At 50.8% G+C, this 15,564-nt stretch overlaps 1 protein-coding gene across 2 annotated transcripts in view; it reads right to left on the bottom strand.

Annotated features, from left to right (window-relative positions):
* Window positions 1–584: 584 nt before the first annotated feature.
* Window positions 585–15,564, bottom strand: part of SPACA1 (sperm acrosome associated 1) — a 49,523-nt gene continuing 34,543 nt past the window's right edge. Inside the window, exons 6-7 of one of the 2 annotated variants that reach the window (XM_048508377.1) lie at window positions 4,435–4,555; window positions 585–1,068 (exon numbers count right to left, since the gene is read on the bottom strand). In XM_048508377.1, coding sequence (XP_048364334.1) covers window positions 867–1,068; window positions 4,435–4,555 — 323 coding nt within the window. In that variant the 3' untranslated portion in view covers window positions 585–866. The remainder of the gene's footprint in view (window positions 1,069–4,434; window positions 4,556–15,564) is intronic. The other variant, XM_048508386.1, reaches the window with a different exon arrangement.

Genomic DNA, 15,564 nt, shown 5'->3' on the forward strand with positions numbered 1-15,564 from the left:
TCATCTTTAATAGCTCCTACTTTTACAGCCTAACGTTTTTCAAATGTTCTGCCTTAAGAATTAAAATGTTTATAGTTTAATAGCATTCATTATTCTGGGAGACAAAAATTCAGCTATAAGGAAGGGACATTTATTCAACAAAATTGGGCACCCAAGCAAGGAAAAATGCCTACTTATCACATAAATACCAACATTCTCAGGTACATCTTTTTGTGACTGAAGACCAACTGAGTTGTTATTTACTGGAAGGAAAAAAATTCTTTGTTCATCGCAGCACCTTACCTATAAGTGAGTAAGTTACCCTGATGTTACATCACTTTGGTTTCAGTGAGGAAGACAAATGAAAGTTGAACTATGCAAAAATATATATATTTGTCATGCAGAACTCAAACATTCATGCCTACCTCCAATGCAAAGTTAAGTCTACAAGGCAACTGATTTCTAACAGACTTGGGATGTATAGCTGTGTGTTCTGAGGTTCATTTACACCAGCGTGACCATTCTGGGATGCTGCATGTCTTTACCACCACCACCACAATCTCATAAAGCATGAAATACCTCACAGACAGAGAAATGCTAGGAACCAGAGTGCCATTATATTTATTTGGTGAGTTTGGTGAACACCTCATGACAAATTTCGCTTCTTGTTTTCAAGAGCATGCAGAGGAAGAGTTTAGCTGTGGACCACAACAACACCAGCTGAAATCAATCTTTAAATATGGTTGGTGCAGTTTTACACCATTGCAACATTCATAAACGAGATTTCACCAGATTAGCAAAAACACTTCTCAGAACTGATATTCTTAATATTTTGGGCATACTTTTAATATAATCCCCTTTTAAAAAATAATCTCTTTTTTTTCCTTCTAATTTTCTCCTTCTTCTGCAGCCCACTCCTGGTAGGAACCCTGCTCCTGACCGCCACTTCCTTGTTGCGATATCTGAGAATTATCGGCTGTAGGCACTTGCCCGAAGTCGTCTGTGGTTCTCATTGAAGCGTATGAGCTGTGTACTACTTCTTCTTTGCTCTTCCAAACTTTTGTTTGCCAGAAGGTTTTTACAGCTTCCCTGCAGAGTCAAATCAGAACCAAATCAGTACAAAAATATGGGATGATTTTTACTAGTGCTGGAGCCAAAAAATACCTTAGAAGAGAGCTGCAAGAGAGGTATCCCCTCTCATTTCATCCAGGACCAGGATTTATATCTTCATTATCTAACTATTCTAAATGTTTCACACACACACTGAATGAACTGATTGCTCTTTGTACTAAATCTTGTTTTGTAACACCCAGCTCTATTTTTGTTGTTGTGTACATACATCGGGACCAATAAATTTATAGTGCTGTGGGTGATTTCCCACTTGCGATTAATCCTGGGATAGTCACCAGAAAAATCCAGGTTTCCTCGCAATCTCCCCACTGCCAAACCGCGGAACACAGATCAATCCCGTTTCTGGCACTCCCCCCCTTTACCACGGGATTTTCCCGGACCTGCTTGTATATGTGCCTTTTTGGAAAAAACACTCTAATGGGAGCTAATAGGAGATGGGGGCTACACATTTGAGGGTCCATAACGTTGGCGCCCACGAATCAAACTTCATCAAACCTGGGTGGTATCATCAGCAGAGTCTCCTACTGAAACCATCCAGGTTTTGTGAAGTTTGGTCCAGGGGATCCAAAGCTATGGACTCCCAAAGGGGGTGCCGCCATCCCCCATTGTTTCCAATGGGAGCTAATAGGAGATGGGGGCTACACATTTGAGGTGAAAAGCCAGTAGATTTCCTTCGACCTAACATGTATTTCCTGTATTGTATATGCTTTTTAATCCATTTTTTATTATTGTTGTACTGTTGTCTATGCCAATAAAGGCTTGCTTCTTCTGCTTCTTCTTCTTCTACACATTTGAGGGTTCATAAGTTTGGCCCCCATGAACCAAACTTCACCAAACCTGGGTGGTATCATCAGGAGGGTCTCGTAAAGAGACTCTGAAATTTTGGTGCTGCTAGCTTAACAATTGCATCCCTGACAGCAGGCACCCCCAAGGGGTAGGCCTAGACGTCTTCACTAAAAACATGTTGCAGTGAGGATGTTGGAACCTGGATGAAAAGGTGCCGATTCTTTTGAAACTTGGTTGTATCTAGATTAAATTTGCAGTGGGAATTCGGCCTATGTATCTGATGAAGTGAGCTATATAACTTATGCTGGAATAAATATTGCTGTTCTACAAAGAGGCATTTCATTTTATTGATACAGAGTAAGAGTGCAACCTTGCAGCGCAGGGGGCTGAAACCACCTTGGAAATAGCAAAAGCCCTATACCTACGTCTGTGCCCACTGTGCTATACAAAGAGGCATGGATGCTGGCATTGGATCACTTATCTTGGCGTTAGGTTACTATGCAGATGCATGGCAGCCCAACCTGGAAGATGGCAGCTGTGGCGGCAGGCCTCCGCTACACTGTGTTTGTGTGTGTGTGTGTGCGGGGGGGGGGGGTGTTCTGGGAGGCAGAGTGAACATTAGTCAACTCCCAGTGCTCTTTCAAGCTGGGAACCCCCCTCCCAGCAGAACAGACTTACACCAACTGAAAAGTGGGGGAGTAAGAAGAAGAAGAGTTTGGATTTATATCCCCCCTCCTCTCCTTTAAGGAGACTCAAAGGGGCTTACAATCTCCTTTCCCTTCCCCCACCCAACAAACACCCTGTGAGGTGGTTGGGGCTGAGAGAGCTCCGAAGAACTGTAACTAGCCTAAGGTCACCCAGCTGGCATTTGTTGGAGTGCACAAGCTAATCTGGTTCATCAGATAAGCCTCCACAGTTCAAGTGGCAGAGCTGGAATCAAACCCGGTTCTCCAGATTAGAGTGCACCTGCTCTTAACCACTTTACCACACTGGTTTTCCTCTTCTCTCCTGGCCCCCATGCCACTGATTGCCTCCTACAGTTATCCATCTGGAATTTTCTCCTACAGTAGACCCTTATAGAAGTTCCATTCCTGGGATCACCATGAATGGTGAAATCCATGAATACTGGTTGAGACAGACTGGGAGGCCAAATGGCCGACCATTCCCCTGCACATTTCATCTCTCTAGCTCCCTCTCCCAATGGAAGGAGCTCCAGTCAAGTTGTGTGTGCTGCCTGGTTTTGCTGCAACCTTGTCACTGGGCTGGCTGGATACGTGAGGTAGTGAAACATACAACTACCTGGCACTAGAATTAGGCCTGGATGAATTGCACAGTAATGGCAACTGAAGCTTGCCCCAGATTATTTGTGCAGCTGCTGCTGCCCTCACCACCATACCCAGACAAACTGAACAATAGCTACTACCACACCCTGCATTGGCAGCCACCAGACAAGCAACATGGCGGCAGCCACCAGACAAGCTGTCCAGGTCTAGTGGCCTTGAAAGTCTTCTGGCTTAGACCTAACAGTGCAACTGGCCCACACTAGTCACCTGGCAATGCTTGCTCAAGCTAAGGGGATCATGAACAGGTAGGGGGACATTCGTACCCCCTTGTCATCCCTGTGTGTTGACTGAGTTCACAGATGGGAAGGGATTGGGTGATCAGGGTTAACAACATCACATTGTTTTAATGCAGACCACAAATAAGTGAAAGTGGTGAATCTGTGAACTGAAAGGGTCTGATACAGTCCTGTGAGGCCATGCAGTTCCCTGTGCTTAGAACTGCTGTCTTCCCTTAACTTTTCAGTGCGTCATCACACTACTTCCTCTCCTTTATAGCTTCACTCCAATTGTCTTTTAAAGCCTTCTCTAGACCTCATAGATTCAGGACACCTTTATTGCCTGTCAATAGTTAAATAATCTCTGTCCACATCTTAAAACCCAGAGCCATCCTTGACCAAGAAATGATGTGAAGCACTTATTTTGAATGACATATTCTAGAGAGGAAACCTCTTCCTGCATGAGTCATTCAAATGGTAACCAAAGGTTCATGTGTTTCATTTTGACTTCTCACCTCAAGTGAGAAAATGTCTATGACTGGCACTTTTAAATATCCTGTTCTCACCCTTCACTTTTAGAGACCATCTGTGCTAGCAACCCCCTCCGTTATCTTTGCACTTGGACATACCAATGAAGTATTTTGACTTGTCTTGCTACCATTCTGGTGTTTATTAAAATATAAAATTCCTTATTTTTAATACTAACATAATTGATGTTATGTTTATGATTATAAGGTACTGTTTCTCTCAGCAGCCTCATGCAGGTCTCTGGAGAGGCAGCATATACATTCTCTGAACAAGCAAACAAATGAAAAGGTAAATGTTAAGACCTTCCAGTTGGGTAACATGATTAACATAGTTGGATGTGAGGGAGATCTGGCCGCGACATCTGTCACTCCCTTGATTGCCAGGGTTGATTTGGCTCATCTGGCTGGCTAGGCAGGATTAACATAGTTTATACTTTGATGCTGTCTACGTACCAGTTAAGAATGATGAACACTATGGCAAAGAGCACACCAACACAAACAATAACTCCAGTTATGAGTACAAACACCAGTACTATATCTGTGGCTGGCTTCTTTAACCTTCTTGTTTCCAGTTCTAAAGAAAAATAACAATAATAAATAGTTTTAATGACATTCTTACTATCCTTTTATAATTTATATAGCTATATTAAAGATCCCTCATTTGAATGCATACTTTAACATGGTGAGGGAGTTTGTTGTGTCTGCGAACTTGGGAGCAATACTTAAGGGGTCTAGACTCTGACAAGAGGCTAAACTCGTAGAACAGTCACTCAAGACAGTGGTCACAACTTAGACACCAGACTAAGATATGTCCAACTCCCTTCAGGGATCAATGGCCAAATCAGCAGAAGGAAACTGACAAGTTACAATGGTGATGGGGACTACTGAACAGAAGCAGTAGTGGAAGGTATCGCTGGAAGAAGATAATTTGTAGACTACAGCAGTGCCACTATAGCTAAATCTGGTTAGTACTGTGCAGAAAAAGGCAATGGTAAACCAAGTCTTACATCAAAAACCTTGTGATAAGACAATCCAACATGAAAGAAGATATAGTGCTGGAAGATGGTACCCCCAAGTTGGTTTTTTATACCCCACTCTATGATTAAGGAGTCTCAAAGTAGCTTACAATGATCTCCCCTCCCCCCACACACATATACTAGGCACCTTGTGTGATAGGCAGGACCGAGAGAGTTCTGAGAGAACTGTGACTAGTCCAAGGTCACCCAGCTGGCTTCAAGTGTGGGAGTGGGGAAACAAATCCGATTCACCAGATTGGAGTTCACCACTTATGTGGAGGAGTGGGGAATTAAACCCAGTTTTCGAGATGAGAGACCCCACACAAAGAACAGATCTGCATTATTAAATGCAAGAGAATGTAAACCAGAAGAATTATGGGTTGAAACTAGAGATATTATCAGGGAATAATAAGCTAAGACTATTCCTGTAGCCAAAAGAAATTAAAAGCCTCAATGGATGACTGAGGAAACTCTTAAAATTGCTACAGATAGGTGAGAAGCAAATGAAAAAGGGTGACAGAAACAGAATCAAAAGTCTAAATGTAGCATTCCAGCAACTCATGCACAAAGACAAAAGAGAATTATTATAATAACTAGTGTAAATAAATAGAAGAGAACAACAAAAAACAAATAACAAGAGATCAGTTCCACAAGATCCAAGAAATCAAAAGGAAATTTAAAGCACAGTTGGGCATGCTGAAAAATCAACAAAATGCATAAACTGAACATGACAAAATGACAGAAATGGTAGAAACAATACACTGAAGAACTATACAAAAGAGACAAAAGTATAACAGATTCCTTCTAAGAAGAATCTTTTAAAGAAGAACCTACTATTTTAGAAAGTGAAGTGAAAGGTGCACTCAGAGCAGTTGGGAGAAATAAATCACCAGGAGTAGATGGAATCTCAATCGAGCTATTTCAAGCCATAGAAATGGAATCCATCAAAATCTTGAAAAGAATATGCCTACAAATACAGAAAATAAAACAATTGCTCACAGACTGAAAACAGTCAAGTTACATTCCAGTTCCCAAAAGGGAAACATCAAAGTCTGCAAGAACTATTGCATATTTGCATCAATTTCTCATGCAAATAAAATGGTGCTCAAAATCTTACAATAAAAACTGCTATGCTATATGGAATGAGAGATGCCTGATGTTCAAGCTGAATTCAGAAAAGGAAGAGGCACTGGAGATCATATTGAAAATTTATATTAGTTACTAGGGCATATGAGAGAATTTCAGAAGAAAACCAGCTTTTGTTTCATAGATTACAGCAAAGCTTTTGACTGTGTGGTACATGACAAGTGAGACAGACCCCTCCCCCACCTTCTATACTTCTTCAAGCAGGGAAACCACTCACTCAGGTTTTCCCCACCTTTTTCCCTTCAGGGACTGAGGTTGCCTCTAATAATGGTAGCATAAGGTAGAAGGCACTTCCCCTCAGTCCTATTATACTTCCCAGAAGGTGGAGGATGCCCACTGACTTTTCTTTTCCTTTTCCACAGGCACTCCCCTCACAAAGGCACAAATAAAATAAAGACATGAGGTAGATATAACTTAAACAGAATTATTTAACAGACAGGAGATAAAGAGAGAATAACAACTGGGAGATGGATGTGGATGAGTTAAACTAGGCAGGATAAAGGTATATGCACTATTCACAAGAGAGCTTGGCACAGAGACTTATAGTTTTTTGGGTTTCTTCAATACAGCATTTAAAATCATTTAGTTCAATTTAGACAGATGTTAGTTTCATAGATGGTTCACAGTCTGTACAGTTTCTTTGCTTAGATGTTCTAGCTAGCTTTTGGCTATTTGCATACAAGATCCTGGCTTGGTACTTTTTCACTGTACCCTCATACAGCCCTCACAGTTAGGAAAAACTGTCAAAATAAAACATAAACTCTTTACTGAGGTAAACTTAAAGCAAATCCCTATACCGCAAACCCACTGATGCATTAGAACTCTCCTCTCTTTAGAAGCAATTCTTATCCTGGTTTGTGTAGCCTTCAACTTGGCTCTCATAATAAACTTAACCACATCAGTATACAGCTTCTGTGCATGGTTGCTTTCACAGAGCACTCAGATTGATAACCCGTAGAATCAATCACTCTCTTTGGCTGAACTATTCCCCTCAGAGTTTAGTTTTCCCTCAGTTAAGGCAGCCAGCACTTAACAGCCGCAACATTTCAGACCAAAAGCCTTTCACAAGGGGGATATCCTTCTCCCACCTCTGCATCACCCTGTACTTGCCCAGAGTGCAGGAGGCCACAGCCAATCAGGTGGCTTCTTCTATTCCTAGGTTTCCTGTGCCACACTCTGAAGGTAAACAACAACAGCTGCAGACAGAACTACAGTCCGTCACAACATGCTATGCCTGGTTTTAAAAGAAATGGGTGTGTCACAGCACCTGATTGTTTTGATGCACAACCTGTACTCTGAACAAGAAGCTACTTTTAGGACAGAATATGGAAAAACAGAATGGTTTCCAATTGGCAAAAATGTTAGACAAGAATGTATTTTTATCTCCCAATCTCTTCAATCTGTATGCCGAAAATATCATAAGGAAAGCTGAATTTGATTTAGATGGTGGAGGGGAAATTGGGGGGAAAGAGAACATTAGTAATCTGAGAGATGCCAGTGATACTACAATACTGGCAGAAAATAGCAAAGACTTGAAACAACTACTTTTGAAAATTAAAGAAGTGCCAAAGCAGGGCTACAGCTGAACAGCAAGACAACAAAAGTAATGACCATTGCAAAATAACTTAGCTTTAGGGTGGACAATGAGGAAACTGAAATTGTTGAAGGCTTTCTATTCCTTATCTCTATCATCAACCAAAAGGGAGAACACAACCAAGAGATCAAATTAATTCACACAATAGTTTTCCCTATTACTAAGTATGGCCATGAAATCTGGACAATGGAGGGAGCTGAAAGGAAGACATTTTGTTGGTATTTGCAAGTGTCTGTCACAACCAGTCATGAAAGTGTAAACTATCTGTTTGATTGTAAACGAGATGTTGAGGTCATGTTCTAACGAGCTGACCTATTGGCCAGTCAAACAGCCATTACTTACATGTCTGTGAGAATGTATTCCTGAAGATATAAAGTTAACTTGCTTTCTAGGAGTGATTCCCCACAGTAGATTCAGTTGAGCTCGACTTGAGTTGGCCAGAATTTCTCATTATGAATTCGACTCACTGTTGTTCCGCACAGCAGCAAAGCTTGATCCTCCTTAGCCGAGCTCAGAGACCGGGATGTGCTGGGCACACCTCCTCTTGCTTCGCATTCTATTGGCTGCCGCGAAAAGTTGGCACATGAGTTTGATTCGCCGTTAATCCGCACAATCCTGGGCTCGGCTCTCCTTACCAGAGCTCAGTGGGCAGGCTCGACTCTGTGCGTCATCCACCCATCTGCCCTGATTGGTTCCCTTTCCCATGGCTGGAGACGTGAAATTCCGATTGTTTATGAGCATGTTGCAAAGTCGGAGGAACTGTGCAACACCATCGCAAAGTTAAGACTTTACGTCCTTCCACAGAAACATCCTGGTGAACCGTCATGGATCCTGATTTTGAGGAGCTGTTTGCCACCATTCTGGAAGTGCTTGCACATTTGAGCAACCTGCTGGAGTCAGCGGGGACGGTTTTCTGCCGCATTGTCAGGCTGCTGAGTCACAGCTACTCTGTTTCTCTTGCCCACTGGATGGCCCTTTCAGTGATTCCCCAGAGTCCAAGTCAATGGGTGTGTAGTAATGCACTGCTGACCCAGCAGCACCGTGGTAGAACGTTGGGACGCCAACGGACCTACGGCCTTCTGTCGCGATCCGCGACTCCCCAATTCTCATCCCCTATGAGTCACGGGTCAAGTGAACTGTCTGGCTCAATCACCGGGCGCAGGGACAATGGTCTTGCCCCCAGGTGAGGATTAGGCTCAGACGCTTACGCTCCTCTCCGCACGTAGCCAGGTGAGATCATGCATCACATGATGATCTCCCGACCTCCCGCCTCCCCTACTCCCCGAACTCCCCCTCATCCTCCCTCCTACACGCACCCGATAGAATAACAATAAAAGGTGCCAGGAACCGGGCATGCGGGAGACTCCGGGCTTAGGAACATCGGACCTCCGGGCTCCCCGGCCTGCTGGCGATTCCCACCAGATGTTATCTCCGCTGCCTTACCTGCCTCTCGCTTCTTTACGCTTGACCGCTGCGGCTTCGCACTACAAGCTGGTGCCGAAACCTCGGGAATCCTCAAACCTCCACCCTGCTCACCGGCCGGCCTGGGGAAGGGCCACGATACCGAAGTCCGGCTGATCGGCGCGATCCAGGGACCACCGTTGGTATCGTGCCTTCTCGTCCCTCTGGATCGGCGTGATCCAGAGACACTGCTGGCCCCAGGGACACTCTCTCTCAGTCCCGGACGGAACACCGGTGGAGGCTGGGAGCTTGCAAAAGCAGGGCTTATGACAAGCACGCTGGATCGAACTGAAAGCTGCTTAGCTTAAAATGCGGCAGGGTCCCCAGAAGAGAAGGGAGCTGGCGCGAAATTGGTTGAGGGAGATTGGAAGCTCAGTGTCCATGGTACCCAGAGGGGGGACATTGAATCTTAATGACTGGGAAAACATCGGGCGACACTCTTTCTTCAGACATTAGAGCCTCGCTACCGGGACCGATGTCGCTGCTACTGGACGTGGAGACAATGTTTTGTCGCCATCAGCCTGCAATGACCCATATGGCTCCCTTTGCTGTAGGTCAGCCTCCTTCTCGACATCTTTCACCCTTCAATTTCAACCTCCCGGAATTTTCTCTATCCACTAAATTGGACGCTCTGTCCCTCCCTTCTGCCCCTTGCCCTTGCTCCTTCTTCACCCATTTCTAAACTCTCCCGCGGCTACAGCCAGTCCTCCTCCTTGCTCCGCCTTCATTTTCCTCGAAGCTAATTGCACCTCCGCCTACGCCATCGGTAATGGCGCTGGTTTCGAAACTCTCGCAGAACGTATTAGCCACGACATCTGCAGAAGAAAGAAACTCCTGACCGGAAGACGGCATGCCGAGATTCTTGCATTATGCGTCCCCGCCAGCCTATTTCACAGATAACTTAAGGGAGGGTGGCGTCATTCGGCGAAGTTGTCGAGTACCGCCCTTTAAACTATAACATCCTCACTGAGTCTCAAGAAAAGCTGCATGCGTAGACGTAGGGAATCACTTCAGCTCCCCTACGTGGAGAGGCATGCTGGAGGCAATCATGCGAGGGAATCACCTAATGGTTCCTGACGCACTGAAAACCACCGCTCGCGATGCTCCTGAGCCCTGCACAATTTGTGATCTGGGAAAGCGAAGTTCCGCCAGCAATGTATCAGTAGGGGAGCCGCCCGGGCGGCGCCTCACAGTCCGCCAGCTTTATCGGTTTCATGCTTTTCGCCAACCCCAACGTATCAGGATTGTCCTGCCTGAGGTACAACCCTTACGGTCGCTTCTGGAGTGCTTCTATAAGGCATTTGTCAAAGTCCCCAACGCCGCCAGCCAACCCAGAGTTTTCTCTACCATCCTGCAAAAACCTCCAAGAGCTCCTAAGTGCCGCATTTTGTGAACAACAGGCTCCAGGGAAGCGCTCAAGAGGCAGGTAGATAGCTTAAGAGGCCCAAAACGAAGCTCCTCATGCGCCTCAAGTAAAAGAGAACGCTTCCACGGAGTGCCGCAGGGCAAATCACGGGCTCTGGGTAAAAAAATCCTGGAACTGGCCGACATGCTTAAGGCTTCTGCTAGGACATCGGACTCTCCTCCGCCCACCAAGCTAGCCTCCCCTCGGCCAGCAGCACTTCCACCGGGCGGAAGGCAGTCTCAGGATGACTGCTTTAACTGCGGCAGATCCGACACTTCCTCGGGCGGGAGTGTAGGTAGCCCGGTGGGGGGGCCTACAACCCCGCTGGGATGGAGGGGAGGGTCCTCCCCCAAGAGGAGAAGGCCACCTAAAACCCGTGCCCACGCTGCTGTAGAAAGGCTTCCACTGAGAAACGACTGTCCCGCCGGGAAACTCCCGCCTGGGCGCCTCCCCAGCCCAGGACCAAGTGAGGAGAGAGTACTCAGAGCAGACCCAAACACCAAGGCTCCCTGCCAAAACCACCACCCCTCTCGTGGGCATCTCGCCGGGCATGCACCCAGCCCATCTCTCCCTTTAAGTTCCCCCACGAGGTTCTTGTCGCCCCAACCCAGTATGATTCGAGCCCTATCCCTCACTGGACTATTGGGCTGGTAAGCTGCCAAAGGCCTCCTGTCAGCTGCACACAGGGACTGTTCATCGTCCCCGGAGTGATCGACTCCACGCACCAAGGACCCATCCATTCTCCCCAAGTCTGGACAAACATCCCACAGGAGTTGCTCTGCCGGAGCCAGCTGCGCCAGTTGGGATTCTCTTGCCCCATGCGCTTGCCCGGGCCAAGCTTCTGACCCAATAGCAAGGCTACAAGCTCCCAGCAGCCAACATGGCAAGCAGCTCTACACTCACTGCCGTCGAAAGCGGTGGAGACGCTTCTTATCGGGAGCTCCTCACTTCATACCTGGAGCTCGGCCATAGAAGGGGATGTAAGTTCAAGGGGGTCGCTGGTGGGACACGGGCGCTGATGTTACCGGGCCATCAGGAGCAGCCGAAAGTGGCCCGGCCCCAGTGGCTTCGACCGAGGCTTGCCCGCACATCTGGGGTGGAGATAAACCGCTGTAGACGGGAGCATCCGGGCCTGGCCACGTTAACAGCTCCAGGGCTCGAAAGCGGCAGCTCACAGTCCGGCCTACCCATCAAGCTTTAGACATCCATGTCAACCTCTGGGGAAGGGGACCTCATGAGTCAGGTTAAAACGACTCTGGTCTGGGATGGGTAAAGCTGCCACAGATCATTGATCCCAATTGTGCCTCCTAAAATTACTTTCTAATTTCCGTAAGAAAAAACTGTTTCCCTCTCTCCCTCTCTCTTCTCCTCCTCTTCTGTTTTTTCGACTCAGTAGAGGCGGGAGGGCCACTGGCTGGGACTGGCTCCTCCCTGGATTAGGGGTACCCTGGGTCTGCCCTGATACCGCAGCACTGCCAGGACAGGCTCCCCAGTTTAAAAAAGGGAGGCTGCCACACCAAACTCACCCACAGTAAACCAGTTTGGGCTTCCAGTGGTGATGGCATTATAGCACTAATATCACTTCTAAGATGCTTTGGCCGAAAGTGGTTTCGGGCGGGCGGCATCTCCCAAAGATAATTCGATCACAAAATTCTTAGCACCATCCAGCTTCCTGCATTAGCCACCAAGGTCACGGTAAGTGCAACTCCCCTTGCAGAGAACCCCCTCCTTTCTCCTTTTGTGTGTGCGAGGAATCTGCCTCTAATCGCCTGATTGCTTCATTCCCCGATGCACTCCATCCCCCCAAAAGGCGCTTCCAAAGCCCCCTTTGTAAGCTAAGGTTGCTGCTGGATTAAGCATGCATACTCCACAATCTCCCCCAGGACCCGCCTCTGTTCCTCTCTCTCTCTCTCGAGGCTCGGACCCTCGCCTTGGACGCACTCCTGATGACGCTTCTCTGAAGCTAATTTCCCACCCAGGGGTCGCTTCTACCTCCTGCCTCCTCCCCTGTCAAACAACTAAAGAAAGAGGAGTAGGCGTGCCCCCAGGAGGTAGGCGGCCCCTCTGTGGAGGATTGCATTAAATTGTGCAACCTTCTACAGGCTGCAAAACAAGCCTCTTATATTAAATTCTAAACTTCTAAACTGATCCCGATTCTCCCCGCCATCCTTCTGGTACGAACTGGAGCCTGGCGGGACTCCGGGCCCCTAACCTTGGGAAAGGGGGTGTGTTTCAGTCCCTCTTCCTACAGGTCCCTGTGGGACTCCGGGAGCCTCACATGACAGGCCAACCCATGGAAATTGGCATGCCAGGAGGAAACCAACCTCTATCCCGGGAGATGGAACATTATCTCTCTAAAGGATCCGCCCAGCGGTTCCTCAACAGGAACGCCGTCGCCAACGCCCAAAGACCCGAATGACCTGGGGAGACGCCAAGGCCACCACCAGCCAAGCCTCCTAGAGAGTCACAAGCGCCTAGCAAGACCACCCCGAGACACCCAGAACCTTCTGTGCCGCCTTCTTTGATATCATCACCGCCAACCTCGGGCGGCCACCATCCTTTGCCTGCTCTGCTGCCTCCCGCCGGCGATGGCGATCGCCACCCCTGACGGTAGCCACCAGACCAACATCTGGGAGCAGTTTGCTGCCGCTGCCAACGCTCTCATCCTTCTGCTCTGGGCCAGTACTCTAGGAGTCGGGAGCCTGCTAAGCTCCTGCCTGCTCCCCGCCTGCGTAGCACCCGGAGACTTCCTAGCTGAGTCTGGGCTAAGCCCCTTCTATGAATGCCTCTCATCCATCAGATACTCTATGAGCCACTGGGGAACCCGCTGCCCAAACCCTCCCGGCTGGGCGCTTCTCCCTTGTCACTCAAGACTGTCGCTAACCACGACTCTAACACTCTGCGCTCAAGAGATCACCGGCACAGCCAAACGGGAACCGGCCCGGGCTCCATTTGTCGCTCGCCAATTGGAACTGCACATGGAGTGACATTCCCCCCGTGGTTCGAAACATCCTGCTCCCCTGTGGGGTTGGTCTCCTGGACCCAAGCGGGAGTAGAACATATCAACTACATTCCCGCCCGACTCCCTCGCCGGAACTCTTTTGTTGCTCTCAGTCGCCTCTCACCATCGGGCTCCTACCCTCAGGCTCCACCCCTGGAGCCCGACGCCAGCCGGGCCAAGGCTCCGGCCTGCCTCGACCCTTCCTGTCGAGCGGACGCTGTCGCCCTCTCCTGAAGCGGAGTTCGCCTCCCTCTAACTTCCCTAGTGGGAGTCCCCGGACCTCGCCTCTTACAATGCTAAGACTATTGGCCGGCTGGCCTGTGCCCCATGCTAAGTCCATCAACTCTGCCTCCACCGGGCTCTGGATGCCCTGGCCTCCCGAGCAGCAGGAACTTCGTTTAGCCACCCTAGACAATCGTAAGCCGCTTATTGATTACTTATTGTTATTACATCACCAAGGGTTGTGAGAATGTACATAATATGTGTTGTTTTTAATCTTCTGATAATTCCCAAATTGATTCTATAATGAAAGTAATGCGGAGCTGCAAGAAGTTGTATCTAATCTGAAGTATGATGTTTTGCCTCATTGGTGGTCAGCCTCTGAGCTGGCTGGCCGGGAGGATGGTTGAGTGCTATTGTACAGCTCTGCATTGGTTTTAATTGTGTGCCTCGCTATCGGATCTTGTTTCTCTGCTTCAATGTGTGTCTAATATTGCCTGTAACGCAGTGCAAGAAGCTCCTCGAATTTCCCTTACCCCGCAGACCAAGTTCGAATGTTACACAAGCAGCTCGGCTTCAGCTTGACCAGACGAAGCGGAGGAGACAAGCCGCCCTTTAAATCGGGCCTCTTAGCATTTCTCTCGCCCCCCTTTTCTGGGTAAAATGTAAAGCGAGGAGATGTAGTAATGCACTGCTGACCCAGCAGCACCGTCCCCCCCACCCCCCCCCCCCCCACCACCCCCACCACCCCCCCCACCCCCCCCCCCACCACCCCCCCCCCCCCCCCCCCCACCCCCCCCCACCCCCCCCCCCCCCCCCCCCCCCCCCCCCCCACCCCCCCCCCCCCCCACCCCCCCCCACCCCCACCCCCCCCCCCCCCCACCCCCCCCCCCCCCCACCCCCCCCCCCCCCCACCCCCCCCCCCCCCCACCCCCCCCCCCCCCCACCCCCCCCCCCCCCCACCCCCCCCCCCCCCCACCCCCCCCCCCCCCCACCCCCCCCCCCCCCCACCCCCCCCCCCCCCCACCCCCCCCCCCCCCCACCCCCCCCCCCCCCCACCCCCCCCCCCCCCCACCCCCCCCCCCCCCCACCCCCCCCCCCCCCCACCCCCCCCCCCCCCCACCCCCCCCCCCCCCCACCCCCCCCCCCCCCCACCCCCCCCCCCCCCCACCCCCCCCCCCCCCCACCCCCCCCCCCCCCCACCCCCCCCCCCCCCCACCCCCCCCCCCCCCCACCCCCCCCCCCCCCCACCCCCCCCCCCCCCCACCCCCCCCCCCCCCCACCCCCCCCCCCCCCCACCCCCCCCCCCCCCCACCCCCCCCCCCCCCCACCCCCCCCCCCCCCCACCCCCCCCCCCCCCCACCCCCCCCCCCCCCCACCCCCCCCCCCCCCCACCCCCCCCCCCCCCCACCCCCCCCCCCCCCCACCCCCCCCCCCCCCCACCCCCCCCCCCCCCCACCCCCCCCCCCCCCCACCCCCCCCCCCCCCCACCCCCCCCCCCCCCCACCCCCCCCCCCCCCCACCCCCCCCCCCCCCCACCCCCCCCCCCCCCCACCCCCCCCCCCCCCCACCCCCCCCCCCCCCCACCCCCCCCCCCCCCCACCCCCCCCCCCCCCCACCCCCCCCCCCCCCCACCCCCCCCCCCCCCCACCCCCCCCCCCCCCCACCCCCCCCCCCCCCCACCCCCCCCCCCCCCCACCCCCCCCCCCCCCCACCCCCCCCCCCCCCCACCCCCCCCCCC

Source organism: Sphaerodactylus townsendi, linkage group LG01 (assembly GCF_021028975.2).
Source record: "Sphaerodactylus townsendi isolate TG3544 linkage group LG01, MPM_Stown_v2.3, whole genome shotgun sequence".
Classification (NCBI taxonomy): domain Eukaryota; kingdom Metazoa; phylum Chordata; class Lepidosauria; order Squamata; family Sphaerodactylidae; genus Sphaerodactylus; species Sphaerodactylus townsendi.